A 27024-nucleotide genomic window follows, 5' to 3' on the forward strand; every position below is an offset into this window, starting at 1 on the left:
CGAAGCGCGAAACCAGAGGTCCTCTGCCTGTCTTGCACTTGCGTGTCCGGGGAAAGGGTCCGGGAGCCGTTCCGAGGCCTCGGCGGAGCCGGTGGAGTCCGGGGTTCCGAGGCATATCCCAGGTTAGGGGAAGGCCGGCGAATGCCGGTGGCGGGCTGAGGGGCTGCGTTTTGGAACTCAGGGGATCTGTCTCCGCGGGTGCCGCGTCCCCCCAACCCTCTTTCTGGGTGGGAACGGCTCCGGGGCAGCGGCTTATCGCGTCTGCTCCTGTGGGTTCAGGACCTTTCGAACTTGGAAGACCCTGCTGTCGGCTGGGACCCCTTCCCAAGTCCAGCAATCCTTTGCTCCCTCCTCCAGTACACTGTAGGGAGGTGCTCAGTAAACTTTCGGACATGCATAGAATTCCCGGGGAGACAGTGGTTTTGGGGCCGGTGGGAAGGTCTCCGCTTAAGGCTTTCTTGGAGCCCACAAGGCCGGGCTGCACCGAGCAAGTCAGGATGTTGAGCGTGAAGGCAGAGGCAGTTCCGCAGGCAGCAGGAACCCATCAGAGGGGAAAAACATCTGATCTGAGGTCTCTGCCCGAGCTTCTGGGCCGAAGTTGGGGCTGGAAGAGGAAACTGCTCTCGGAGCTCCTGGGGGACCTTCGTTATTGCTGACCCTTTTACTTGCAGGGAGCGGGGACTGGATCAAGTAACGGCATCCAGGGTATGGGCAAAAACGAACAAGTCACGGAGAATTTGCCTTCGGAGCCAGGCAAGCTTTACGTAGGATCTGGGGTGAGCAACAGTCTGTGCAGTGTGAATCAGAGCGGAGGAAACGCCGCAATGTGAGGGACTGGTCAGGTGAGAAAGGACCAAAAGTCTCTGTTCTAGCAAGGCCCAGAGTTGCTAATCGGGATTCTCCGATTGCAGACCTGGTCTTTCAGAGCTCTTTCCTCCTCCCCCAGCCTTGTCATTTCAGCATTTTACCTTTCCTGTGAGGAGGAAGATCAGCCAAGTCCCAGGTGAGTAGAAGTTTCTTCTCTCCTAAAATTTAATTTGTCAGAGGGAATAGGTGTACTATCTCATCTTTCCCTTGAGAAGGAGAAGGAGAGCCACATTTGTTGAGTGCCAGTGTGTGTACTTTGCCATCACTCAGTTGTTTGGGTAGCTGAGTGTGGTTGGAAGGAGTACTCTAATTTTAAAGATGTGTCAGTAGCCTCAGGAAAACTGCAAACTTGCCCAAGGATACTCATAAGGCAAGTAGCATACTAAATACTATTGACCTACTCAGGTTCAGATTCCAGATCTCTAGGACCCCCAGACTCTTGGCAGCATGCTGGTGTTTCCCAAACATCTCATTCACTTACCACCTATTTCTACCATACCTATGTACCACATGTATTGTTAGTCTCATATTTTTAATTTTTTACTTACATTTATTTAAAAAATCAAACTTGTGCTTAGAAACACTACATATGAAATTATGCCTTTGAAGAACACTCTAAGCTTTATATTTATTCTAAGATGTTGATCCATGTGCCATGTAAAATCATCTTCTGTCAAAAAGATACAAACTGAATTTGGGGACAAAGTGCACACTGCATCATGCCCTTGCCTGGATTTTTTCTGCATAGGAAAGTCCAGGCAACACATTGAGTCTAAATTGTCCATCCCCAGTGTATTGTTTTTTCCTTTTAGGTAAATAATTCCACAAAGAATGCTCTCCTTTTGTGTCTTCTTCTTTTTTTTTTTAATATAAATTTATTTATTTTTGGCTGTGTTGGGTCTTGTTGCTGCACGCAGGCTTTAATTGTGGTGAGCGGGGCTACTCTTCGTTGCGGTGTGTGGGCTTCTCGTTGCAGTGGCTTCTCTTGTTGCAGAGCACAGGCTCTAGGTGCGCAGGCTTCAGTAGATGCAGCCTGTGAGCTCAGTAGTTGTGGCTGGCGGGCTCTAGAGCGCAGGCTCAGTAGTTGTGGTGCACGGGCTTAGTTGCTCCGCGGCCTGTGGGATCTTCCTGGACCAGGGCTCAAACCTGTGTCCCTTGCATTGGCAGGGGGATTCATCATCACTGCGCCACCAGGGAAGTCCCTTGTGTCTTCTTTACAAACATTTCACTTACCTGTTAAGAGCTACCCTGTTTTGAGTGTTGTATGTAAAACAAGTAGGAAGTCCATGCATTTCAGGAGCTTACGCTCTCTTTGGGGAGTTAATAGATACATACGAAATAATTGAAACCAGTACTGTCCAATAGAACTTTGTGTGACAGGGAAGTGTTCTATATCTGTGCCTTATAATGTGGTACCCACCAACAACATGTAGCTACTGAGCACTTGAAATGTGTCTAATTTTATTTAATTTTAATTAAATTTAAATAGCTGCATGTGACTGGTGTCTACATATTGGATAGCCCAGGACTGGATATTTGAAGTAAACTATTTTCAAGGTCAGTTGATGTGGATTTAGTGCCCTCCCCTGCAGCGGGGTGGGGGTAGGGGGCAACCCGAAGTATACGTGTTAATTGCCATTTAACTTTTGTTTCTTGGTGGAGGGTAAAGATTCTCTCCCAGTTTCAGGGACTTCATAGTCCAAATAGCATTACTCATTTTGTATAAATTTATTTATTTATTTATTTTTGGCTGTCTTGGGTCTTCGTTGCTGCACACGGGCTTTCTCTAGTTGTGGCGAGCGGGGGCTACTCTTTGTTGTGGTGCACGGGCTTCTCATTGCAGTGGCTTCTCTTGTTGCAGAGCACGGGCTCTAGACGCGCAGGCTTCAGTAGTTGTGGCACGTGGGCTCAGTAGTTGTGGCTCGCGGGCTCTAGAGAGCAGGCTCAGTAGTTGTGGCCTACGGGCTTAGTTGCTCCACAGCATGTGGGATCTTCCCGGACCAGGGCTCGAACCCATGTCCCCTGAATTGGCAGGCAGATTCTTAACCACTGCGCCACCAGGGAAGTCCAACATTACTAATTTTGAAACTATCATCATCTAAGGCACATTTATAGTTTAAGACACTTGTGTAAACGTGCAGCTTCTGTGTTTTATTACTGTTGAAATATCCTATAAAGCAATAACTTTATAGGATATACCCAGAAGTCTTAGCATTATATTACTTTGGTTCATTGCAAATAACTTGTTTTCCAGCTATCTGTGTTTTCCTTCATTAGGGACATTTAGACTATTTAAAAATTAGTTAAGTACAATGATAACTAATATTAATACCATTTTCAAAGTATCAGTTGTTAAGTTTTTAACATGGGAGTTGGTACATACTGCTCTTTCATTGCTCCTTAGAGTAGCAAGGAGGAAGCTTCGTTCACAGTTTTTACCTCAATCAGCTTACATTCTGTGTCAAGTTATTTTCTTGTCACCCAAAGTCAAAATACTAGTGGGCTGCTCATACCTTGTTTTGTTTTTTGGGGTTTTTTTTGTATGCAGGGTTAGATATGTGAAGTAAGAAGGAAGGCTTAGAAAGAGTATCTTCACAAGATAATTTGCCTAGTTTCTTTTTTTTTCATATTTTAATTTTATTGGAGTATAGTTTTTTATTTTACATTTATTTGGTTGCGCTAGGTCTTAGTTGCAGCAGGTGGGCTCCTTAGTTGTGGCTCACCAGCTCCTTAGTTGTGGCATACAAACTCTTAGTTGCAGCATGCATATGGGACCTAGTTTCCTGACCAGAGATTGAACCCGGGCCCCCTACATTGGGAGCACGGAGTCTTAACCACTGCAGCATCAGGGAAGTCCCTTTATTGGAGTATAGCTGATTTACAATGTTAAGTTAGTTTCAGTTGTACGGTAAAGTAATTCATATACATATATTCATTCTTTTTTAGATTCTTTTTCATATAGGTTATCACAGAATATTGGGTAGAGTTCCCTGTGCTATACAGTAGGTCCTTGTTGGTTATCTAAATATCTTATATATAGTAGTGTACATGTGCTCACCCCAAGCTCCTGATTTATCCCTCCCCCCTACTAGTTTCTTTTTTTCTGACCAGGGATTGAACCTGGCCCATGGTAGTGAAAGCCTGGAGTCCTAACCGCTAGGCCACCAGGGAACTCCCCTAGTTTCTTAAGATTAAAAATACTTGAGAGACAAAACAATCAAACATAATGTATGGTCTTTGTTTCCTGGTTTAACAAAAGCTATCCAAATGGTTTTTAGGGCAGCTGAGGAAATTTGAATATGGACTGGAGTATTAGGGAATTATTAATTTTGGTAGATATGATAATATTGTAGTTAATGTAGGAGGCTTTGGAAAAGTATGTGAAGCATTTGTATTTGAAGCATGATGATTTCTGTAATTTATTTTAAAATAGGCTAAAAAAAAACACCTGAAAGAAGCAAACACAGCAACATGTCAACAGTTATTTATCTAGATTGTGTTCATTGTTCTATTCTGTCTCCTGTGCTTGTGAAATTGTTTGCTGTAAAAAGGGAGAGTATTTGTCCCTCAGTAGAGCACTGAGATATTGGGTGTGAAGCACTTGGCTCAGTGTCTAGCACACAATAACTGTGCAATAAATATTCACTATTATTTATAGCAAAATACAGTAATATTTTAAGAGTTTTCACTTACATATTTTCCATCATAAGCTGATTTCTTGTGGAGGGAGAAAATAAACTTAGTGGGAAACACCAATTTCTATAGTGTTAGGAGGAATTTATAGTCAGTAAAGGTAAAGTAAAACCCACCAAGAGCTTTTCCTTCTTGTCATTTTCTTAATATATCTCAAACACAAAAAACAACTGATTTCCACATGTTGCTGTGAATATCCTCTCTGTTACTTCATGCTATTACTTCATGAGTAGATCTATTTGTATTTATCTGTAGTTAGTCTTTGAATTTTGCCACACTACGTTTCTGAGAACTACATTTGAAAGCAGTCATTGTAGAGCTGATTTTTCTCAAGGAACAGTTTGTTATTGAGATTTATTTTCCTAGTCAAGGACTTTGTATCAAAAGAATTGTAGAAGTGGTCCATGGTAAACTGGCAAACATTGCTCCAACATTTATAATGATCTACATTCACTTAAAAAATGAAATAATGTCCCAAGTCAGTAGAATTTTGAAGGAAAAAAGGCAAACCTCAAATTTCCTTTTAAATGAAGAAACTGAGGACAAAGTAGATGATTTGCTTAAAGTCACATATGGTATGTTAGTACCAGATTCAGTAATAAAACTTAAGTTTTATTTTGCCCTTAAAAATTTTTGCCAAGTATTCATATATGGATGATACAATGAGTCTTATTGTTGTAAATTGTACCCGTAGTACAACTCCATAGCATTACTAATTGGTCATAAATAAATAAGCATCTTTAAAGACTGTATATAAATAATTAGTCGTGATTCTTTTTTACCTCATTGGAATTTGAAAGTGCTTTTGAGAAATTTTTCATTTGGGTAATGCATTCCTTTAACATGATATGCACGGCCTTTGCCCAATCCAGAGCTGTGCCATGGCAGAGACTAGGGAAGAGGAGACGGTGTCAGCAGAGGCCTCAGGGTTCTCAGACTTGAGTGACTCAGAGTTTCTGGACCTGGAGGATACACAAGAGTCAAGTACTTCACATAACAAGCCTGGCCCTTCTTCTGAACTCCCTGGGAAGGATCGCAAGCTCACAAGCTTACCAAAGTGGAAAAGAGGATTGGATGTCTTGTCACCTATGGAACAATTCCATCTTAAATATTTGTATGTCACTGACCTGTCTACTCAGAACTGGTGTGAACAGCAAATGGTATATGGTAAGGAGCTTCCTGGTTTCTTGACACCTGAGAAGTCATCTGTTTTGGACACTGGTGCCAGCATCCACCTAGCTAGAGAACTAGAAGTTCATGATCTTGTGACTGTCCCCATCACCTCTAAAGAAGATGCTTGGGCAATTAAGTTTCTGAACATATTATCGATGATTCCTACCCTGCAGTCAGAAGGGCGCATCAGAGAGTTTCCAGTGTTTGGAGAAGTGGAGGGTGTGCTCCTTGTTGGAGTGATTGATGAGCTGCACTATACAGCCAGGGGGGAACTGGAACTGGCTGAACTCAAGACACGCAGGCACCCTGTGCTCCCTCCAGATGCTCAGAGAAAAAAAGACTGTTTTCAGGTCAGCCTGTACAAATATATCTTTGATGCCATGGTACAAGGGAAAGTGACCACTGCTAGCCTAATCCACCACACAAAATTGAGTCCAGAAAAGCCATTGGGACCTTCAGTGCTGAGGCATGCCCGGCAGGGAGGCTTCTCTGTGAAGTCCTTGGGTGACCTCATGGAGCTGGTCTTCCTGTCTCTAACACTGTCTGACCTCCCAGTTATTGATATGCTGAAGATTGAGTATATCCACCAAGAGACTGCCACTCTGCTGGGTACAGAGATAGTGGCCTTTGAAGAGACGGAGGTGAGAAACAAAGTGCAGCACTATATGGCCTACTGGATGGGACACCGAGAGCCTCAAGGTGTTGATGTGGAGGAGGCTTGGAAATGCCGGACATGCACCTATGCAGATATCTGTGAGTGGAGGAAGAGCGGTGGGTTGCCCAAATCCATGCTAGAGCCGCAAGCCGAAAAAGCCAAATGAACGGAAGATAGACTTTCAGGAACTTTGATCTTTCCTGCTCCTAACGTACTCAGCAGAGTGAAAGAGGACCAGTCTCTGAGCTTCACTTCCATGGAGAGTGTTCTTATTTTGGTTCTTTTCATATTTCCTCAGCCTCTTACCACACAAATCCAGGACCAAGGCTCAGGGGTGAGTGGGAGAGATCTGGGATTATACTGTCCCTGGAGCTTTGCCGTAGATTGCCAAGAAGACAGATGCTTATCATGGCTGGAGCAAGGTATCCTTCAGCAATCATTGCTTTCCTAAGAAGATTCTTCAGTTTCTTTTAAGTCTCTTCCCTATTTTTTCTCAATCAGGGTTTCTACATTTTATATAATGAAATAAAATGAAACACTGTCCAGGTTGGTTGAACTGGATTTTTTCATAATCTGAACCCTTCAAAGAGGACCACCAGAATAGTTGTGTGTGCATGTTATTCCAAGCCTTTAAGTACATACATAAACATATTTCTGAAGTAGTGAAATGAGCAGAGCAGGAATTTAAAAGAAGCCTAATTACATATGCTCAAAGAAATAAGGAAAAATGAAGCAGGAACAGGAAGTCATAAAAAATGAAAATAGTAAAAATGATATTAATATTTACAAAAGAATGTATACGTGAGTGGAAGCTTGTATTATCTTCAACCCCACAGGTACCCATCATCATCTCCTACTCTAAGACCAGAGCATAAGTGATGCCCTGGAATTAGACAGACCTGGACTCTATTCTTTACTAGCTTGGGACCTTGGGAAAGTTTCTAAGCCTTTTCTTTTTTTTTTTTTTTTTTCTAAGCCTTTTCTGAGCCTCAGTTTTCCAATATGGAAAATGGAGTGATGGTAATTATACTCACCTCATAGAGTTATTATGAGGATTAAATGAGATGATGCATGCAAAGAGCTTAGGACAGTACTCAGCACAGCAGACTCATTCGATGATTCAGTATATGGATGGCGCTGCTGCTACTGCTGCTGCAGCTGATAATAATGAAGATAATGTTGATAGTGTAAGTTGTTTCTAGTCCTTTGGTTCATTCATCTCTTTTTCCATTGAGCAACATTCTCAAATATTTTGGTCTCAGATCCTTTGCATGCTTAAAAATTATTGATGATACCAAAGACATATTGTTTATATTGGTTTTATCAATGATATTTACTATAGGTCAAAACTGAGACTCTAGGGCTTTCCTGGTGGGTCAGTGGTTGAGAGTCCGCCTGCCGATGCAGGGAACATGGGTTCGTGCCCCGGTCCAGGAAGATCCCACATGCCGCAGAGCGGCTGGGCCCGTGAGCCATGGCCGCTGAGCCTGCGCGTCCGCAGCCTGTGCTCCACAACGGGAGAGGCCACAACAGTGAGAGGCCCACGTACCGCAAAAAAATAAAAAAATAAATAAAATAAAAGAATAATAAGAGAATATAATGAACAACTTTATGCCAATACATTTGACAGCTTAGATGATACAGAAAAATTCCTTGAAAGATACAAACTACCAAAGCTCTCTCAAGAAGAAAATCTGTAACCCGAATAGCCCTATATCTAATAAAGAGATTGACTTTGTAGTTTAAAACCTTCCCAGAAAGAAAACTCCAGGTCCAGATGACTTTACTGCTGAATTCTACCCAATATTTAAAGAAGAAATAATACTAAAGTCTACACAAACTTCCAGAAAATGGAAGAGGAGGGGAACTTCCCTACTCATTCAATGATGCCAGCATTACTCTGATACCCAGACCACATATTACTGGTAGACCAGTATACCCTATGAACATAAATGCAAAGATTTTAAACAAAATTTTAGCAAACAGAATCCAACAATACAGAAAAAGGACATGACCAAATGAGGTTTATGCCAGGAATGCAAGATTGGTTTAACATTAAAAGTATCAATGTAATTCACCATATTAATATACTAAACATGAAAAAAATATGATCATCTCAATAGATGCAAAATTTTTTTTTGAGAAAATACAGCATCTGTTCTTCAGAAAAACTCTTGGAAACCTAAAACTAAAAGGAAACTTCCTCAATCTCATGAAGGGCATCTACAAGAAACCTACAGTTAACATTATACTTAATGGTGAAAGACAATGTTTTTCCCCTTAGTTCAGAAAAAAGGCAGTTATGTCATCTGTCACCATTTCTAGTCATCATTGTAGTGATGGATAACTTATTTCCAATGCAATAAGTAAAGGAAAATTGATAAAAGGCATCCAGATTGAGGAGGAAGAAATAAAACTTTATTTGCAGATAACATGATTATCTATGTAAGAAATCCCATGGAAACTTTGAAAAGCTAACAGATCGACATTCACAAATAAATTGTATTTCTACATAGTCACAACAAACAATTGGTAATGGAAATTCAAAAATACAATTTATAATATCAAAATTATGAAATATTTAGGGATAAATCTGACCAAAAAATATGCAAGAGTTGTACACTGAAAACTAGAAAACACTGCTGAGAGAAATTAAAGTAAACTTAAATAAATGATGAGATATACCATGCTCATGGATTGGAAAACTTAATATTGTTAAGATATCAATTTTCCCCAAATTGATCTATAGATTCAAGACCCTAACCAGACAGGTTGCACTTATGGACATGAAACTATAGACAGTTTCACATTTATTCAGTATTCATAAATCTTTATTTAGCACCTATTATGTGTCAGCCTCTGGAGATATAGTCATAGACAAAACTAAAATTCTACTCACACCAATTCCAACGTGTGGTTTTTTTTCCCCATCACCAAGCAATTCTCAGACATCAGCTGAGTGTCATATAGTTCAACTCAATTCTGCCACTATCTACCTGGCAATAATGTCAGGTCTCACACGTTAAGGGTTCAGTCCTCTCAGACTGCCTGTCTAGCCCCACTTCAGATGCCAATTGCAAGTCCTGGTTGTCTACCTGTGCTTCTGACCTACCTGCTATAGACTGGAGGTTCCAACAACCCCCTCCTTGGGTTTGATTAGTTTACTAGAGTGGCTCACAGAACTCAGAGAAACATTTTACTTACTAGACTACCAGTTTATTATTAAAGGATATAACTCAAGGACAGCTATATGGAAGAGATGCATAAGGCAAGGTATGGAAAAAGGGTGCAGATCTTCTGTGCCGTCTCTGGGCACATCACTCTCCCCACACCTCCACATGTTCACCAAGCCAGAAGCTCTCTGAACCCCATCTTTTTGGGGGTTTATTACATAGACATGATTGATTAAATCATTCATTGCATAGCCATGATTGATTAAATCATTGGCCATTGGCTATTGATTCAACCTCCAGCCTCTCTCGCCTCCCCAGAGGTTAGGAGGCATGGGACTGAAAGTTCCAACCCTCTAATCACATGATTTGGTTTTCCTGGCAATCAGCCCCCATCCTTAGGTGCAGTCCAAAAGTCGCCTCATTAACATAACAAAAGACACCATGCTCATTCTCATCACTTAGGGAATTCCAAGAGTTTTAGGAGCTCTGAGCCAGAATTGGGGATGAAGGCCAAATACATATTTCTTATTATAAATCACAATATCACAAAAACGAATAAAATATATGCCCTCATAGAACATATATACTATGAGAGAAAGACAGGAAAAAGGAAGAAGAGAAATCAAGGATGGCTCCTAAATATTTGATTTGAACATGTGAAGTTGGAGGTGGCTTTTAAGCCTCTCGAAGGGGAGATTTCAGGTAGGCATAAGGAATTAGGGGTCAGAAATTCAGGGGAGAGATGAGGGCTGGAGATACAGATTTCTCAGTCAACGTCAAATAAATGGTATTTAAAGCCATGAGACTGAATGAGACCATTTGAGGAAAACTTCAGAAAGAAAAGGCCCAAGGCCAAACCCTTGAATATTCCAACATTTGGAGGCAGGACAGAGGGAGAGTATTCAGTAAAGAAAATAAAGAAGTAGTGTTAGTGAGGCGGGAGAAATGATCTTTTGTGAGATGTTCTAGAAGTCAAAATAAGGAAGTATTTCAATTTTCTTAAATGCCGTTGAGGTCAAATATGATGAGGACTAAGAAAGTCCATTTAATTTTTCAACTGAAATTTCATTGGTAACTTGACAAGAGCAGTTTTAGGAGTAGTTATGGTCAAGAAGCCAATTAGAATGGACTGAGGAGACAGTTGGAAGTGAGAAAATTTAGACAGCAACAAGAAACAACTCTTTAGAGAAAATTATTCTATGAAAGAAAGCTAGGAAATAGAGCAATTGCTCAAGTGAGCTACATGTCAAGAAAGGACTTTTTAAAGATTAGATATAAAAATATGTCTTTATGACATTGAAAATGCCAGTAAAGTTAAGGGCTACTAATATCAAGCGGGCTCTTAATGATGCCAGGCAATAGTACATTTCTGTAATCCATTCACTCTCACCATTCCTAAATAACATTAGGATCTCAGATGCCATTGATTATAAGATACATCATTATTTTACATATTACTAAGAAAGAAAAAATATGCTGCCAATTAAACTATGGCATGCCATCATTTGTAAGACAGCAATTTCACAGATGTTGAAATATGAAAAAGTATTAGAATCAATGTAATACACTATTTTCTTTCCTCAAACCTGTAATACCTTCTCCTTATCTTCACTTTGAGCTTCCTATTTCACTGAGAAAATAGAAGCACTCAGGTGAGGACATCCTCATTCTCCCACCATCAAATCTGTCCACGTGTCTGCATCTGTACCTATCGACTCTGCCTCTCCCCACCCCCTTTTTATAAACATCTTTATTGGAGTATAATTGCTTTACAATGCTGTGTTAGTTTCTGCTGTATAACAAAGTGAATCAGCTATATGTATACATATATCCCCATATCTCCTCCCTCTTGCGTCTCCCTCCCACCCTCCCTATCCCACCCCTCTAGGTGGTCACAGAGCACCAAGCTGACCTCCCTGTGCTATGCAGCTGCTTCCCACTAGCTATCTGTTTTACATTTGGTAGTGTATATATGTCCATGCCACTCTCTCACTTTGTCCCAGCTTACCCTTCCTCCTCCCTGTATGCCTCCCCTTTTATTTCAATGAATAAATTGTCCATACTCTTGCTTAGAACTGATCCCCCCGATTATGTACTGGATTACATCCCTTCTTTCCTCAAGGACTTTCCTCCTGCAACTGTCGTCTTTCCTGTATTGTCCATTTCCCCCTCTCCACTGTATCATTTTAATTAGGATACAAACACTAATTTCTTCCATCTTAAAAAAAAATTCTGGACCCCAATTCCATATGCAGAGGACAGCTTTATTTTTCTACTCGTCTTAAAAAAGCAAAACTGAAGAAGTTGTCTATATGTACTTGCTTTCTCCCATTGTTTCATCCCACCCTTACCTAACTCTTATCAGACTTTATCAAACTTCCATCACTACACCAAAAGGGCGTGTTTCAACAACTCCCACACTGCTCAATCCACTAGCCAATTATTAGTTCACATCCTACCTGACCTATCAGCAGCATCTAATGCAGTGGATCACTCCTTCCTTCTTGGAACATTTTCTTCCCTTGATTTTGCAGATTCAAACCCTCCTTCTTTTCCACGTGCCTCACGGATTATTCCATCTCAGTCTACTTTGTCGGGTTCTTTTCATCTCCCTGACCTAAGCTAGTGTATGGCTAGAAGAAACTGAACTAAGGGTAAATTATTCTCTTTAGCATACCGCTGATTTAGATTTTCCAGTATTTAAAAATTCTGGTGTCTATACAGATGGCCAAGAGGTACATGAAAAGCTGCTCAACATCACTAATTATTAGAGAAATGCAAATGAAAACTACAATGAGGTATCACCTCACACCAGTTAGAATGGGCATCATCAGAAAATCTAAAAACAACAAATGCTGGAGAGGGTGTGGAGAAAAGGGAACCCTCTTGCACTGTTGGTGGGAATGTAAATTGATACAGCCACTATGGAGAACAGTGTAGAGGTTCCTTAAAAAACTAAAAATAGAATTACCATATGACCCAGCAATCCCACTACTGGGCATATACCATGAGAAAACCATAATTCAAAAAGACACATGCACCCCAATGTTCATTGCAGCTCTGATTACAATAGCCAGGTCATGGAAGCAACCTAAATGCCCATCAACAGATGAATGGATAAAGAAGATGTGGTACATATATACAATGGAATATTACTCAGCCATAAAAAAGGAATGAAATTGGGTCATTTGTAGAGACGTGGATGGATCTAGAGACTGTCATACAGAGTGAAGTAAGTCAGAAAGCGAAGAACAAATATCATGTATTAACACATATATGTGGAACCTAGAAAAATGGTACAGATTAACCGGTTTGCATGGCAGAAATAGAGACAGAGATGTAGAGAACAAACGTATGGACACCAAGGGGGGAAAGCGGGAGGTGGGGAGTGGTGGTGGGATGAATTGGGAGATTGGGATTGACATATACACACTAATATGTATAAAATAGATAAGTAATAAGAACCTACTGTATAAAAAAATAAAATTTCCCAAAAAAAGCTGATGTCTTTCATTTTAAACAAAAAGGATATATACATCTCCCTTTTATAAATGACCCTGTCTCTCCAAACGGCCCCAGAGATACTAACCCAGGAATCTCCCCGCAAAGAGGCAGGAGCATGTGACGCATTCCGGAAACGAGCTCCATGGGCCTTATGGGAAATGTAGTGCCCGATGAATAGCCTGCACCGCGGGGGAACTTGGGACTCTCTGGGTGGGCAGTTACTTCCGCACACGCGCAGTGAGACAGTAGCCTGTAGTCTGTAATTTTCCAACCAGCACTGTATGAAGTGAGAGTCGGGGTTTCGCCCAGATCTGGGAGATCTCCGGAAGCTGATCTCCAGCTTAGAGTCGGAGCTGGGAGTGTGGCAGTGAAAGACTGGCAGGTATGACTCTGCAGAACTTGGGGGACATAAGGGAAGGGCGGGAAGAAAGGGACCGGTTTATTGGCTTACGGAACTGAAAAACCTTAAAACTCTCACGTGCGGTGACTTCGTGTTTGGGTGTGTGGGTCCTGTCCAATTCTGGAGTAGTTCAGAGAAAGCAAGAGAAGGGCCCGACCGCCACTCAGAGGGTTCCTAGATCCCGGGTGGGGCTAGAGCAAGCTCAGTTTGCATTCCTGCCCTTGCAAGTAAAGGACACTATGTAGAAGTCTGTGCATCAAACTACACCTTCCCTGATTACAGGAGCACAGTTGGTCCTACCAGAACCATTTACAACCATTTACAATGATTTAAAATTAAACCATGTTAAGGGATCTAGGAATAAAGCGATTCTAGAGAAACTTCGATGCATTCTTAGGGTATTATCACAACAATCATCCGAATTTTGCATATGAATTAACTGAAGCTGAGAGAGGTGAAGTTAACTTGCCTAGACTCAAACAGTTTAGTATAATAGAAGATCTGAGATTCAAATCCAGATGAGTTTTCTTCAAATTTCATTTTTTTCGCAAGATGAAAACAACCTGCAAAACAAAGCGTTGGACGTATTTTCTTTTTGAAATATTTGAGTAATGTATGCTGAGTAAAATTCGGTGTGTGTTTTTTTTTTTTAAGGATCTCTTGGTGAATCTTCAGATTTTCCAGTGAAGACGAAATAAAGCTGGGGGTCCATCTTGCACATTTTAGCCTTTCTAGGGCCCTAGCAGTGCCGGTTGGAATTTCAAAAAGCCTAGACTGGGCTCATAGGAGATGGTGAATTCCGAGGGGGAGGAGGAGGGAGAGGGAGAAACAGATTTAGAGTCTAAACTGAAGACTCCAGCTTAAAAAAAAATCCTCACCTCCCCCCACTCCCCGCCGGGTCCCTGGATCCGGCCTTCTCAAGAAACCTATTTGAGATCTCTTACTCCAGCTACAGAACAGAGACCAGAGAATCACAGGAAGGAATGACTTCTAAAGATACTGAGCTTCGGAGGTCAGGCTTTTAGTTATCCTTTTAACTCATTCATTATTTACTTAGGATACAAGTATTTGTATTTACTTAGGATACGTTTCTGGGAGAAAAAAAAAAGTCACTGGTTTAAAGGTTAACGACTTGCTGTTAGGTCTGTAGGACAGAAATGTACAAGATACTTATCTAAGCTCCATATATTAATAACACAGAGATCATTGCTTATAAAATATAGACTTTTCTGACTTGCTAGAAATGTCGTTCTCCCACTGGGTGGCATTTTCTGAGACTGCAGTGGGTGTGCTTCTGTTTTCACAGAGCAGGGTTCTCCACTGCAGTCCTGGTGTTTCTCACGTCTTTACTCTCTTCCCCATTTCTACTTTCATAGATCTCTGTGTAAGAGCTGCAAAAATGGTCAACTTAGAGGTAAGGCATCCATTTATTTCTATTTAAATCTCTTAAAAAATCCATATAAGGACTTCCCTGGCGGTCCAGTGGTTAAGACTCTGTGCTTCCACTGCAGGGGGCGCGGGTTCCATCGAGGAACTAAGATCCTGCATGCCGTGCGGCGCAGCCAAAAAACAAAAATCCACATAATAAAAAGGAAATGTATAGTCAGGGAAAACGGAAATTGAATAGATCAGGTCCAAAAGTGCTAAGCTGATATCCAGATTATAGGGTCTGCACTTAGCTGGAGCTGCATATGTATACCCAGTCTTTCTGGTGATCATAGAAAATGGATAGCCAACCTTTTAAAGTACTGGCTTTGTCCTTGAGAATAAAGCAGAACAATTCCCCGGATAAGTAAATTTTTTCTTGGCACAATTCTCCAAAGAAAATATCTTACAATGGGTTTTCTTTTTTTTTTTGCCGCACCCCGAGGCTTGTGGAATCTTACTTCCCCAACCAGGGATTGAACCCACGACCCAGCAGTGAGAGTGCCGAGTCCTAACCACCGGCCCACCAGGGGATTCCCACAATGGATTTTCATAGAGATAGTGTTGGAAACAATATTGACAGTAACAATCCAGTGATGAATATAACCAGTTTTCCTATGACTTTCTTTTTATAAATTTTTATTTATTTATTTATTTGGTTGCACCAGGTCTTAGTTGCAGCAGGCGGGCTCCTTAGTTGTGGCTCGCCTGCTCCTTAGTTGTGGCATGCAAACTCTTAGTTGAGGCATGCATTTGGGATCTTGTTCCCTGACTGGGGATTGAATCCAGGCTCCCTGCACTGGGAGCGTGGAGTCCTAACCAGTGTGCCACCAGGGAAGTCCCTCCTGTGACTTTCTTAGAGTGTTCCCTAGAATAAGCAGAGAACATAGTGCCAAGAAGTGCTATATGAACTCAATTTGTAAGTCCAGGTACATATCCTTTTTAATATTCACCTGGATCCATAAGTAAACCTTGCTCCTTTTCCAGAGTCTTCAGCAATTCTTGAGCATTTTCTCTTCCATGTGAATTTAAAAATCAGCTTGTCAAGGTCCATAAGGGGGTATGTTACGTATTTTTATTGTGATTGCATTACACTTTTAGATTAATTTGGAGAGAATTCATAACTTTTCAATAGTGAGTTCTCCATTTTTTTAAATTGAAGTAGAGTTGATTTACCATGTTGTGCCAATGTCTGCTGTACAGCACAGTGACTCAGTTATACACATAGAGACATGCTTTTTTCATATTCTTTTCCATTTTGGTTTATCACAGGATATTGAATATAGTTCCCTGTGCTATACGTTAGGACCTTGTTGTGTATCCATTCTAAATGTAATAGTTTGCATCTATCAACCACAAACTACCAGTCCATCCCTCTCCCTCCCCTCCTCCCTGTTGGCAACCACATGTCTGTTCTCTATGTCTGTGAGTCAGTTTCTGATTTGTAGATAGGTTCATTTGTGCCATATTTTAGATTCCACATATAAGTGATATCATATAGTATTAGTCTTTCTCTTTCTGACTTACTTCACTTAGTATGATAATCTCTAGTTGCATCCATGTTGCTGCCAATGGCATTATTTCATTCTTTTTTATGGCTGAGTATTATTCCATTGTATGTATGTACCACATCTTCTTTATCCATTCATCTGTCGATGGACATTTAGGTTGTTTCCATGTTTTGGCTATTGTGAATAGTGCTACTGTGAACATAGGGGTGCATGTATCTTTTTGAATTATAGTTTTGTCTGGGTACATTCCCAGGAGTGGGGTTGCTGGATCATATGGTAATTCTATTTTTAGTTTTCTGAGGGACCTCTATACTGTTCTCCATAGTGGCTGTACCAACTTACATTCCCACCAACAGTGTAGGAGGGTTCCCTTTTCTCCACACCCTCTCCAGCATTTGTTATTTGTGAGTTCTTCATTTTATTCATTGTTTTTTGGTCCTTCATTACAGTTTTATAGGTTTATTATGGTAATTCTTTTACATTTCTTATGATGTTTATTCTTACATATGGTTTAAGTTGCTATTGAGAATGGAATGGATCTTTTTTCATCATATTTTCTAATTGGCTATTCTGGTGTAGAGGAAAGTATGGATTTATCTATTTGACTTTATGTCAACTTACAGAACTCTTACTAAGTCCAAGAGTTTTTTAGTTGATTCTTAGATTTTCTAGATAGACCATCATATACTCTTCAAATGGAGTTTTGTCCCTTATTGCCTAGTATGTAGGCTCCATATTTTTTCCTTGTCTTATGTCAATGGACAGGACTTCTAGTAACTATAATTTTGAATGTAATTTCTAACCAAAATCTTTTTTGTTCCAGTTTTAGTGGGAATGCTTCCAGTGTCATACTGTTTCCTCTTGTAATCTGGTGGATTGTTGTTTTTTTGTTTCGTTTTGTTTTTTAAATCAAGTTAAGGATTTTCAGCTTGTTAAGATTGTTTTCATAAATTGGGAACTTTTTTTCTCATATCATTTTTTTATACCTGTCAATAAAATAATATATTTTTTCTTTAATATAACAGTTTAAAGAATTTCTAATACATTTCCCAATATTGAACTATCTGTGCATTCCTGGGGTAAACCCTGCCTAGTCTCTTAACTTTTTTTTTTTAAAAATATTTATTTATTTATTTGGCTGCACCAGGTCTTAGTTGTGGCATATGGTATCTTCGTTGCCGTGTGCGGGATCTTTAGCTGTGGCATGCAGGCTTTTTTAGTTGCAGCATGTGAATCTAGTTCCCTGACCAGGAACTGAACCCAGGCCCCCTGCTTAGGGAGCGAGGAGTCTTAACCACTGGACCACCAGGGAAGTCCCTCTCTTAACTTTTTAAAGGGACAGATAGTAAATATTTTAGCCTTGAAGGCCATATAATCTCTGTGGCAACTACTCGACTCTGCTCTTGTAGTTGAAGTAAACAAATGGACATAACTATGTTCCAGTTACATTTTATTTACAAACACAGGCGGTCAACCTGTGGGTGGTAGTTTGCTGACACCTGCTTTATATGGTCTTAACTATCTCTTTGCAGTAGGCATGTTACCACATGCCTTTTTAATTTCAGTTTAAGTTAAACATGATTTTGACTTTATGGTTGAGAGGATGTATTTTATCATATTAAAAAATCTGGGGGCTTCCCTGGTGGCGCAGTGGTTGAGAGTCCGCCTGCTGATGCAGGGGACACGGGTTCATGCCCCGGTCCGGGAAGATCCCACATGCCGCGGAGTGGCTAGGCCCGTGAGCCATGGCCGCTGAGCCTGCGCATCCGGAGCCTGTGCTCTGCAACAGGAGAGGCCACAACAGTGAGAGGCCCGCGTACGGCAGAAAAAAAAAATCTGTATTTTTCTATTTTATTATGCTTATGTGAGTCTGGCGTATTAACCTTATAGCCCCTCTAACATCTTATTACCTTTACATGTTTGTTTTGCAGTGTCTAATAGATTGTAAGATCTCTGAGGGCAGTAATAATTTTATTTTTTGTTATCTCTAGTACTGTACTTGGTATGTCCTCATTGAATATTGTATGAGTGAATGAATAAAGAACATATAAGTAATATTTTAAAATAATTTTTAGACATAATTCACATATTACAAATTGACCCCTTTAAAATGTATACAATTTAGTGGGGTTTTTTTTTAGTGTATTATCATAATTGTGAAACCATCACCACTAATCTCAGAACATTTTCGTTACTCTCAAGAGAAACCCCATATCCATTAGCAGTCACTCCCCATTCCTTCCTTCCCCCAGCCCTGAATTACTTTATGTTTATATGTATTTGCCTATTCTGAGCATTTCATACAAATGGAACCATACAATATGTGATTTCTTGTGACTGGCTTCTCTCACCCAGCACAAAATTTTCAAGGATCATCTATGTTGTAGAGTCCTTTTTATTGCTGAATAATATTGGATCATATGGATGTACCTCATTTTGTTTATCTATTTATTAGTTGATGGATGCCCATATTGTTGCCACTTTTGCCTATTATGAATAATTCTGCTATGGGCATTTGTGTATGTTTTTTTCTTTGGCAGGGGGATGTATGATTTCAATTCTTTTGCGTATATACCTAGGAAAAATTGCTGGGTCATATGGTGACTCTATGTTTGACATTTTGAGGAACTCCTGGACTGTTTTCCATAGTTGCTGCACCATTTTACAGTTCTACCATCAATGTATGAGAGTTCCAGTTTCTCCCTATCCTTATTAACACTTATCATTGTCTGCCTTTGATTTTAGCCATCCTAGTGGGTATAAAGTGATACCTCATTGTGGTTTTAATTTGTATTTACTAATGATGTTGAACATCTTTTCATGTGCTTATGGACCATATCTGTTTTTGGAAAAATGTCTGTTCAAATCCTTTGCCCATTTTTAAATTGGGTTTTCTTTTTATTGTTGTGTTGTAAGAATTCTTTTTATAATTTAGATGCAAATTTCTTTTTAGATATATGATTTACAAATATTTCCTCCTATTTTGTGAATTGTCTTTTTCACTTTCTTCATGGTATCCTTTGAAGCTTAAAAATGTTTAATTTTGGTGAATTCCAATTTATCTATTTTTTTTCTTTTGTCACTTACACTTTTTCTGTCATGTGTAAGAAACCATTGCCTAATCCCAGGTCATAAAGATTTACTCCCTTGTTTTCATCTAAGAATTATATACAGTTGACCCTTGAGCAACACGGGTTTGAACCGTGTGGGTCCACTTATATGTAGATTTTTTTCAATACATACATACTACAGTACTACATGACCTGTGGTTCGTTGAATTCGTGGTTGTGGAACCACAGATATGGAGGGCTGTAAAGTTATGTGGATTTTTAACTGTGGAGAGGTTGGCACCCCTAACCCCCAAGTTGTTCAAGGGTCACCTCTAGTTTTAACTCTTACACATAGGTCTCTGATCCATTTTTAGTTCTTTTTTTTTTTTTTTTTTTTTTTTTTTCCAGTACGTGGGCCTCTACCGTTGCGGAGCACAGGCTCCGGACACGCAGGCTCAGCGGCCATGGCTCACAGGCCCAGCCGCTCCGCGGCATGTGGGATCCTCCCGGACCGGGGCACAAACCCGTGTCCCTTGCATCACCAGGCGGACTCTCAACCACTGCACCACCAGGGAAGCCCCAGTTCATTTTTATATATGATGTGAGGTGTGTGTGTTGAGGGGAGTCCTGAGGGGAGTCCAACTTCATTTTTTTGCATTTGGAGATCCAGTTGTTCCAACACCATTTGTTTAAAAGACCATTCTTTCCCCCATTGAATTATCCTGGCACTAGTTGAATATTTTTAGCATAATTTTTGTTTCTATCACAAAGTATATTTCTGAATCAGGTGTACAGTAGTTATACATTACTTTCTGAAAACTCAGCAATGAACATGATATGATCCTAAGAGGCTGCCATGATTCTCTTACAAGTCCCCAGATGATGCACACTTTAGTTTGAAGATCCATGTACTATTACAGGGATCAGTGACACTCCAGGATGTGGCTGTGGAATTCACCCCAGAGGAGTGGCAGCTGCTTGACTGTGATCAGAGAACCTTGTATTGGGATGTGATGTTGGAGAACTTTAGAAACCTCATCTCAATGGGTAAGGACAGTGGGTGGTAACTTTTCAGTGTAACTCATTATGTTTTAATAGTGCCCTTCCTTTAAGACCTGCGAAAGCTGTGAACATTCTGAAGCATTAGTAACTTTGTCCCTGAATTTTAGTGGTCAAAGATTCTTAATCCCCTTTGGGGATCAGATAATTTGTTTAATGCTTCTGCCTCCCACATGAAGAAGGGTCTTTTCTGTCTAAAGCTTGTCTGTCATCTTCACAGGCCCTAAGACTCCAGGAGGCAAACCCAAATTGTGAAGTAGTCGTTTATTCCTAGCACTTTGTCCCCAGTTCTGTGTTGTTTCCCATGAACAGGGTGTCCAGTCACCAAAACAATAGTGATCTTCAAGGTGGAGCAAGGACAAGAGCCATGGATGGTGGAGGGAGAGAACCCACGTTGGCGCTCTCCAGGTGAGTCAGAGAAAGCAGGTAGATGGGAGTCTCTGGAACTGAGATCCCAGTTGGTGAGTGAGGGACAGGCACCTCTGAAATACTTTTCAGGAAGCACCTCTTAAAACCACACACCTTTGAAAGTGACTGGGTACACCTGACACAACATCCTCAGATCCCTAGGTGACACCTTCACTTCCACTCTTCCACGTGGCCGCTCTTTCTGTTTCTCAGCTCTTGTGTGGGAGGATGTCCTTCCTCTCCGCTCTGGCTCCTCGCGCTGCCTGTTCCATCGAAGTGCTTGTTGGTTCTCTCAGTCCCTAGAATCCTCATTCTTCTTCCCTCCTCAACATGATGGCAGATCTTTCCATACATCTGTTTCTAATAATGTAGTCAGATTATGTGGATTTGAAGTCTTATTCCACCAACCTCTGTCTAACCTAATTATTTTGTAGCACAACTTTATTTATAAAATAGGGATAATATGACTTTACCTGAGGATTTTGTAAAGATTATATGAGTTAATACAAGCAAAACCCTTCATATAGTGGCAGACAGTAAGTGTTCAGCATATGTTAGTTGTTTTTATTTCAAAACTTTCATAACATGTTCTTCCTAATTTTTTTCCTTTTTTAAAAAAACTCGTTCCTTTTCTTGCAGCATATACTCCCCCTGTGTACCCTACCTTGCTCATCTTTAGTCTTACGGCTAACTTGGGGTATCTACCTTCTAGTGCGTCTTTCTGCTTCACTTGATAATATTGATATCTTTTGGAAATTGTCCTCCAACTTTATTTGAATTAGTTCCTCACTAATCTGCCCTCACCCTTTCTCACAGCTTATTCACCCTTTGCTGTTTGACTTCTCTTCCATCTTCTGAAATTCTGTCCACAGGAACTCCCTCAGAAACTTCATCACTCTAAAGACTACAGTTATTTCTTTTGTGCCATCTCCAGCATCTTTGCCTCACCAGCTTTCCATTCCCTTAATTTTACCCTACCTGGCCTTATTGTCTGTTTTATCATAGGAACCAATTTTTAATATTCTTCAACACTTTACCTTTATCCTTACAATAAAAGGTAGTGACTGGTCTCCTGGTCTGTAGTCACAAAATCACTGTGGTAAGCAATTTGGCTTTTTCTCTTAAGAATTTCTCCTTAAATACTATTGGGACTTATTACCTATAATTTCAACTATTAGTTTATCCAAGACTGACTCAAAATAAAATCTTCCCTTTGCACAGAGTCCATAAAAGAAGTATGTTTCAAATGATTAAGATACCAATTAAATGTGTTTTAGATTCCCTGGAACCCCAATTACTACAGGCATAAAACAAATGAATTTTAACTCCTGATATGGTATCTTGGCTGTTTATGTAAATACTTATATTGCCAATTCCAGCCTACTTTCTGGTTTATCTTAGATGTTCTTGCAAGATTTATCTGAATTATTTCATTTTGCTTGTCACTCTTCTGACAAACATGTTATTCCTGTATCACCTATATTATGGTATTTAAATGGCTTATCCCTCTGTATGTGATCCCATGTTTATCCAGAATTGTCCATCTTTTCCCTATTCCATGCAATTAGACTCTTTAGCATCCTCTGTACACAGTTTTCTTTTCCGCCTTAGTCCTTTTGATTCTGATGTGCTCCATCTAACTAAAACCGTTACCGAAAGCTCGGCCTCTCTGTACAGCAATGCTGAATCAAATCACAGAGTTTTGGGTGAAGTAGAAGAGGATAGCTTTATTGCTTTGCCAGGCAAAGGGAGACACACTGGGCTTCAGCCTTGAAAAACTATGTGTCTCTCCCCCAGAGGATTTGATTAAGGGCTTTATAACAGGGGTTCAAAGGTGGGGTCCTGACAAGATTAGGGTGTGAACAGGGCTTGCACTCCCTCAGTCTCAGATTGTCTTCTCTTAATCTTGTTGAGCTTCTCTGGTCCCTTTAATCCTTCCTCAGGTGGTTTCTTAGCTGCTCCTCCCTTGATTAGCAACTGTTCAAATCCACCCTTTGGAACTCAGTGATGGTCATGGAGGCTGGAGTCTTGCCTGGAAGAAATGGTGGACAAAAGGAGGCCTCAGCGCTCAGGCCTCATGGTTTCATTGCCTGGGAGCCCCTCAAGGCCCCACTCGGTTTCAAAACCAGCATGCTATGAAGTCTAAATTCCGTTTTCTCCTCTTTCATGGTAAATTTAGCCTACATTGATCTCTGCCTTCTTTGAATTCCCATCCCAACTCTACTATGGCTCTGTCAACGAAAACTTTACATATACTATCTTAGATTTTTTTTTAATCCTGTGGCTTTTAAGACTTTTTTTTAAAAAAAAACAAACCTGTGGCTTTAAGGCATGTTTTCTCATGATTACTCCCTGAAGAGAAAGTCCAGTATCATTTTTTTTCTTCACACCATAGCTGAGCACATCATGGACATTCAATGAATATTTAATTAATTCATTTTTGTAAAGTCAGGGATTGTAGGGATGTTTCTTATCCTTTCATTCAACAAGGCTTTTTAATGTTTCCTGAGAAGGATTCAAATAAAAAAAAAATTGTTTTTCCAGGTGTGTAAATTGTAGTTGAAAAGGCAAAACATAGCCATATATTTTAAAATTTGATGAATGTGGAACATTTGTTCAATGCACAGTAACATTGTGGTTTTAATCTAGTTAGTTGTCAAAATAAATGGTTTAGGCAGCAGTGATGACTGTCTTAGAAGTTCAGAGAAACTGGAACCTAAAGTTTAAAGTAGGCAAAGACTGGAGGAGCCTTTTTTTAAGATCATGGAACAATGGCTCCTCCCTAAAGGATATCTAAATACTAGATAGGATGAGAGAGGATGAAGGAGGGCAAGTTAAGGTGGGGAAGGAACATGAGCAAATGATTGTAGCTATTTAGAATCTAGAATCCTTGGAACAGAAGTAGGTATTTGTTGAGGGCTAGAGTAGTGCATGCTTAGATACCATGAGAGAATTCATTGTATTGCATATTTTTGTTCACCAGGCTGATTACCCTGGATTTTTCAGTTGGTTATTGTTGGCCAAGGTAACACAGGATGCTGCTTCTCATTGGTTGAAGTAGAGAGGAAAGAAGACAGGAACCCAGTCCCCACTCAATAAAGAAATGTGTCTTAATGGCTATAGCCCACTACTCAGCCAGCTCCACAGAGGATAAGGCATGAAGCAAAAGGCTAGGGGTATTGTAGTAACTCCACATGGAAGGAAATTCACGAGTGGGGAATTATAACCCCCTCCCTAATTTTTTTTTGTTTTTAATGGAACAGTGGATTGGGGATTTATAGGGTTTTGAGATTAGGAGTTAAAAATGTGACTTCAGGGGCAAAGAGGCTTTCTGGGACTAGTTTGTTAGGCAGATTGAAAGAGGATGTAAAAGCAGTACTTGTCATATATCAAAACTTAGCCTGAATAAAAATGGTAACAAGCAGATAGAATCTGTGCTTGGGCTAAGAATAGCACACCCTCGAATGACCTGCTACACCTTTGTGTTCCTGGGCTTACAAGTACGTGTAAGAATGAATCCCAGCTGTAGTAGTGTTGGAGCCCTGTCTACAGATATGTCTCAGCCGTGGTTTGGATGAGGTTAGAGGGTTGGAGATAGAAAAATGTTCCTGAAGGGAAATGACATTGTGCCAGATGATCAAGAGGAAAAAGAGATATGAATGAGGGAAATAAGGAGCTATTCTACCTGGGTAATCTAGGAATTAGGTAGTAAGGACCCTGATTCTGATCTCCCTTCTCCAAATCTAGTTTTCCCTCTGATATTTTCCCTTAACTCCCTTGTCTCTTGTTCCCCTGGCTACCTGGTCCATTGATCACATCTCCACAGTGGGCTCTCATCATTCTGTGAGCTAACCATATGCCCTTGTTGAGCAATTGAGCAACTTTTTGATTTCCTTTGTACCCTCCTTACTGTACCTTGTGCTATTTTACTATCTTTCCTCAGGTCACTAGTTAAACCATCTGTTCTCATTGTCATTCTATGCTCCCATTTCCTCTTTAGCAGTTTTATTCTTAAAGCTCAGGATCAAGGCAAATACAGATTTGTTTCAGAATGAGAGACTATATTTGGAATCATATATGTTTCTATAACCGTTGATGGCAGAGATTAACTAGGAATGTTTCACTGTACTCCTTTTTAGAAGCTGACTGCCCACTTATTGATGAATCAGACAAGCACCAGGAAAGCAAAGACAATTTTTTGAATTCAGTTTTGTTCATGTTCAATAAAATTCTGACTGTGAAGAGACTTCATGGTTATAATATGAGCACAAGTCTTAATCCTACAAGAAAAATATCATATAAATGTAAGTCATATAGGAAGAGTTTGCAACCTACTTCAGACTTACTTAATTGTAATAGATGTTATACTGGAGAAAACTCTTATGAATGCAGTGAATGTGGGAAAGCCTTCAAAACGAAGTTTCATTTTATTAGACATGAAAAAAATCATACAAGAAAAAAACCCTTTGAATGCAACGACTGTGGGAGAGCCTATAGCAGGAAGGCTCACCTTGCAACTCATCAGAAAATACATAATGGAGAGAGACCCTTTGTGTGCAGTGATTGTGGGAAAGCATTTACACATAAAGCACAACTCATGGTCCATCAGAGACTCCACACTGGAGAGAAACCTTATGAATGCGGTCAATGCGGAAAATCATTCACCTGGAACTCCTCCTTTACTCAACACGTGAAATCACATACACTTGAGAACTCATTTGAATGTAAGGAATGTGGGAAAACCTTCAGGTATAGTTCATCCCTTTATAAACACTCTAGATTTCATACAGGAGAGAAACCCTATCGATGCATCGTGTGTGGCAAAGCTTTTGGCAACACTTCTGTGCTTGTTACTCATCAAAGAATTCACACAGGAGAGAAACCTTATGGATGTATTGAATGTGGCAAAGCCTTCATCAAGAAGTGTCACCTCCTCAGACATCAGATAATTCATACAGGAGAAAAGCCCTATGAATGTAGCAAATGTAGGAAAGCATTTTCCCAGAAGTCAAATCTTATTTTACATCAGAAAATTCATATGTAATATTCACTTATGAATCTGAGAAAACTTTAAATATTTGATAAACCTTATTAAGTAGAGAATTTATGGTGAGGAGAAATCCACCAATCTGAATGAATTGGAAGAATAAATTCCCATTAAAAAAAACAATGCCAATCATGTTCTGCAAGTGATAATAAAGTTTTTAGAGAAAAGATCACAGAAAAAGTTAATTTATAAATGCACATAGAGCTTGGAAAGTAAGCATAAATTAAACAATCAAGGAAACAGTGAAAACTACATTTACCATCTCTGATTTTTAATTCTTATAACAAATTATACAATTATGCAAGTGTGAGTAAAAATATGTTTGTATTATATATTATATTAAATTATATCTATTAAGAGTTTCTGCAGTAAATTTCACCATTTTTTTCTTCCAATCCTAACAGTAACATGCAAGTGAAAACATGTGGTTTAATATGTAGTATGAATTTCAGTAATATTTGCACCCATTTGCTGGCACTTTTGAGGGGTATGGCAGTGTTACTGAATCTCATTCTCAAACTTGTTATAAAGATGTATAGAATTACACACATGTATAATTTAACAAGATACCAATTGAGAGGGGGAAAGCAGTTGTATTCTGTATTACAGGAAGTACTCAGTTGAGGAAAAGAAGTATTTAAATAAGTGTGTAAATAAAACATTTGCCCTTCAAATATTCCTGTTCTTTTTCATTGATGTATTTACCTAAGGTGTAAGTATAGCTCAAGTAGTAGTTAACTAGGGTATCATCTACATTTCATTTTAATAAACTAGAGTGTCATGATACTTTGCAACTTTCAGGGAGTGAGCTTTGGGGTCTATTTTTTGTTTTCTTGTAAGAAATTGATACAGGTTTTGCTCCTAGGGGTGCCTGGAATTTACCATGTGACAGCACAGGCAGCATTAATCGAGTTGAAAAGAGCACTTTTTTTTTGCTCAGCAACTTCACTTTGGAACGTGACATTTTGTAAGTTCCACATATTCCCTTAAAAGGATGAAGCAACCTTTTTTTTTTTTTTTTTGTGGTACGCCGGCCTCTCACTGTTGTGGCCTCTCCCG

General features: G+C 39.9%; 2 protein-coding genes across 8 annotated transcripts; both read left to right on the forward strand.

The window, feature by feature from the left end:
* On the forward strand, positions 1 to 6885 carry EXO5 (exonuclease 5). 3 transcript variants are annotated; one of them, XM_060020187.1, is made up of 4 exons: positions 1 to 122; positions 672 to 842; positions 947 to 1003; positions 5433 to 6885. In XM_060020187.1, the coding sequence occupies exon 4, from the start codon at positions 5442 to 5444 to the stop codon at positions 6552 to 6554; it is 1113 nt and encodes a 370-aa protein (XP_059876170.1). In that variant the 5' UTR covers positions 1 to 122; positions 672 to 842; positions 947 to 1003; positions 5433 to 5441; the 3' UTR covers positions 6555 to 6885. The 3 variants fall into 3 exon arrangements, with proteins under 3 accessions (XP_059876170.1, XP_059876184.1, XP_059876176.1); XM_060020201.1 differs by lacking the exon at positions 672 to 842 and having other exon boundaries at positions 88 to 122; XM_060020193.1 differs by lacking the exon at positions 1 to 122 and having other exon boundaries at positions 475 to 842.
* Positions 99 to 27024, forward strand: ZNF684 (zinc finger protein 684). Of its 5 annotated transcripts, XM_060020155.1 has the most exons (6): positions 99 to 122; positions 947 to 1003; positions 14842 to 14879; positions 20372 to 20498; positions 20823 to 20918; positions 25058 to 27024. In XM_060020155.1, exons 3-6 carry the CDS (start codon positions 14865 to 14867, stop codon positions 25960 to 25962), a joined length of 1143 nt encoding a protein of 380 aa, XP_059876138.1. In that variant the 5' UTR covers positions 99 to 122; positions 947 to 1003; positions 14842 to 14864; the 3' UTR covers positions 25963 to 27024. The 5 variants fall into 5 exon arrangements, with proteins under 5 accessions (XP_059876138.1, XP_059876119.1, XP_059876128.1 ...); XM_060020136.1 differs by lacking the exons at positions 99 to 122; positions 947 to 1003 and adding an exon at positions 13313 to 13447 and having other exon boundaries at positions 20324 to 20498; XM_060020145.1 differs by lacking the exons at positions 99 to 122; positions 947 to 1003 and adding an exon at positions 13313 to 13447.

This window comes from Delphinus delphis, chromosome 1 (genome assembly GCF_949987515.2).
Source record: "Delphinus delphis chromosome 1, mDelDel1.2, whole genome shotgun sequence".
NCBI classification, from domain to species: Eukaryota; Metazoa; Chordata; class Mammalia; order Artiodactyla; family Delphinidae; genus Delphinus; species Delphinus delphis.

Bases quoted from the DNA above. Each gene is read 5' to 3' on its own strand.
- EXO5 (XM_060020187.1), top strand. From the start codon at position 5,442: ATGGCAGAGACTAGGGAAGAGGAGACGGTGTCAGCAGAGGCCTCAGGG.
- ZNF684 (XM_060020136.1), top strand. The intron at 20,499-20,822 runs GTAAGGACAGTG...TCCCATGAACAG, and splicing joins TAGAAACCTCATCTCAATGG to GGTGTCCAGTCACCAAAACA. The intron at 20,919-25,057 runs GTGAGTCAGAGA...ACTCCTTTTTAG, and splicing joins CCCACGTTGGCGCTCTCCAG to AAGCTGACTGCCCACTTATT.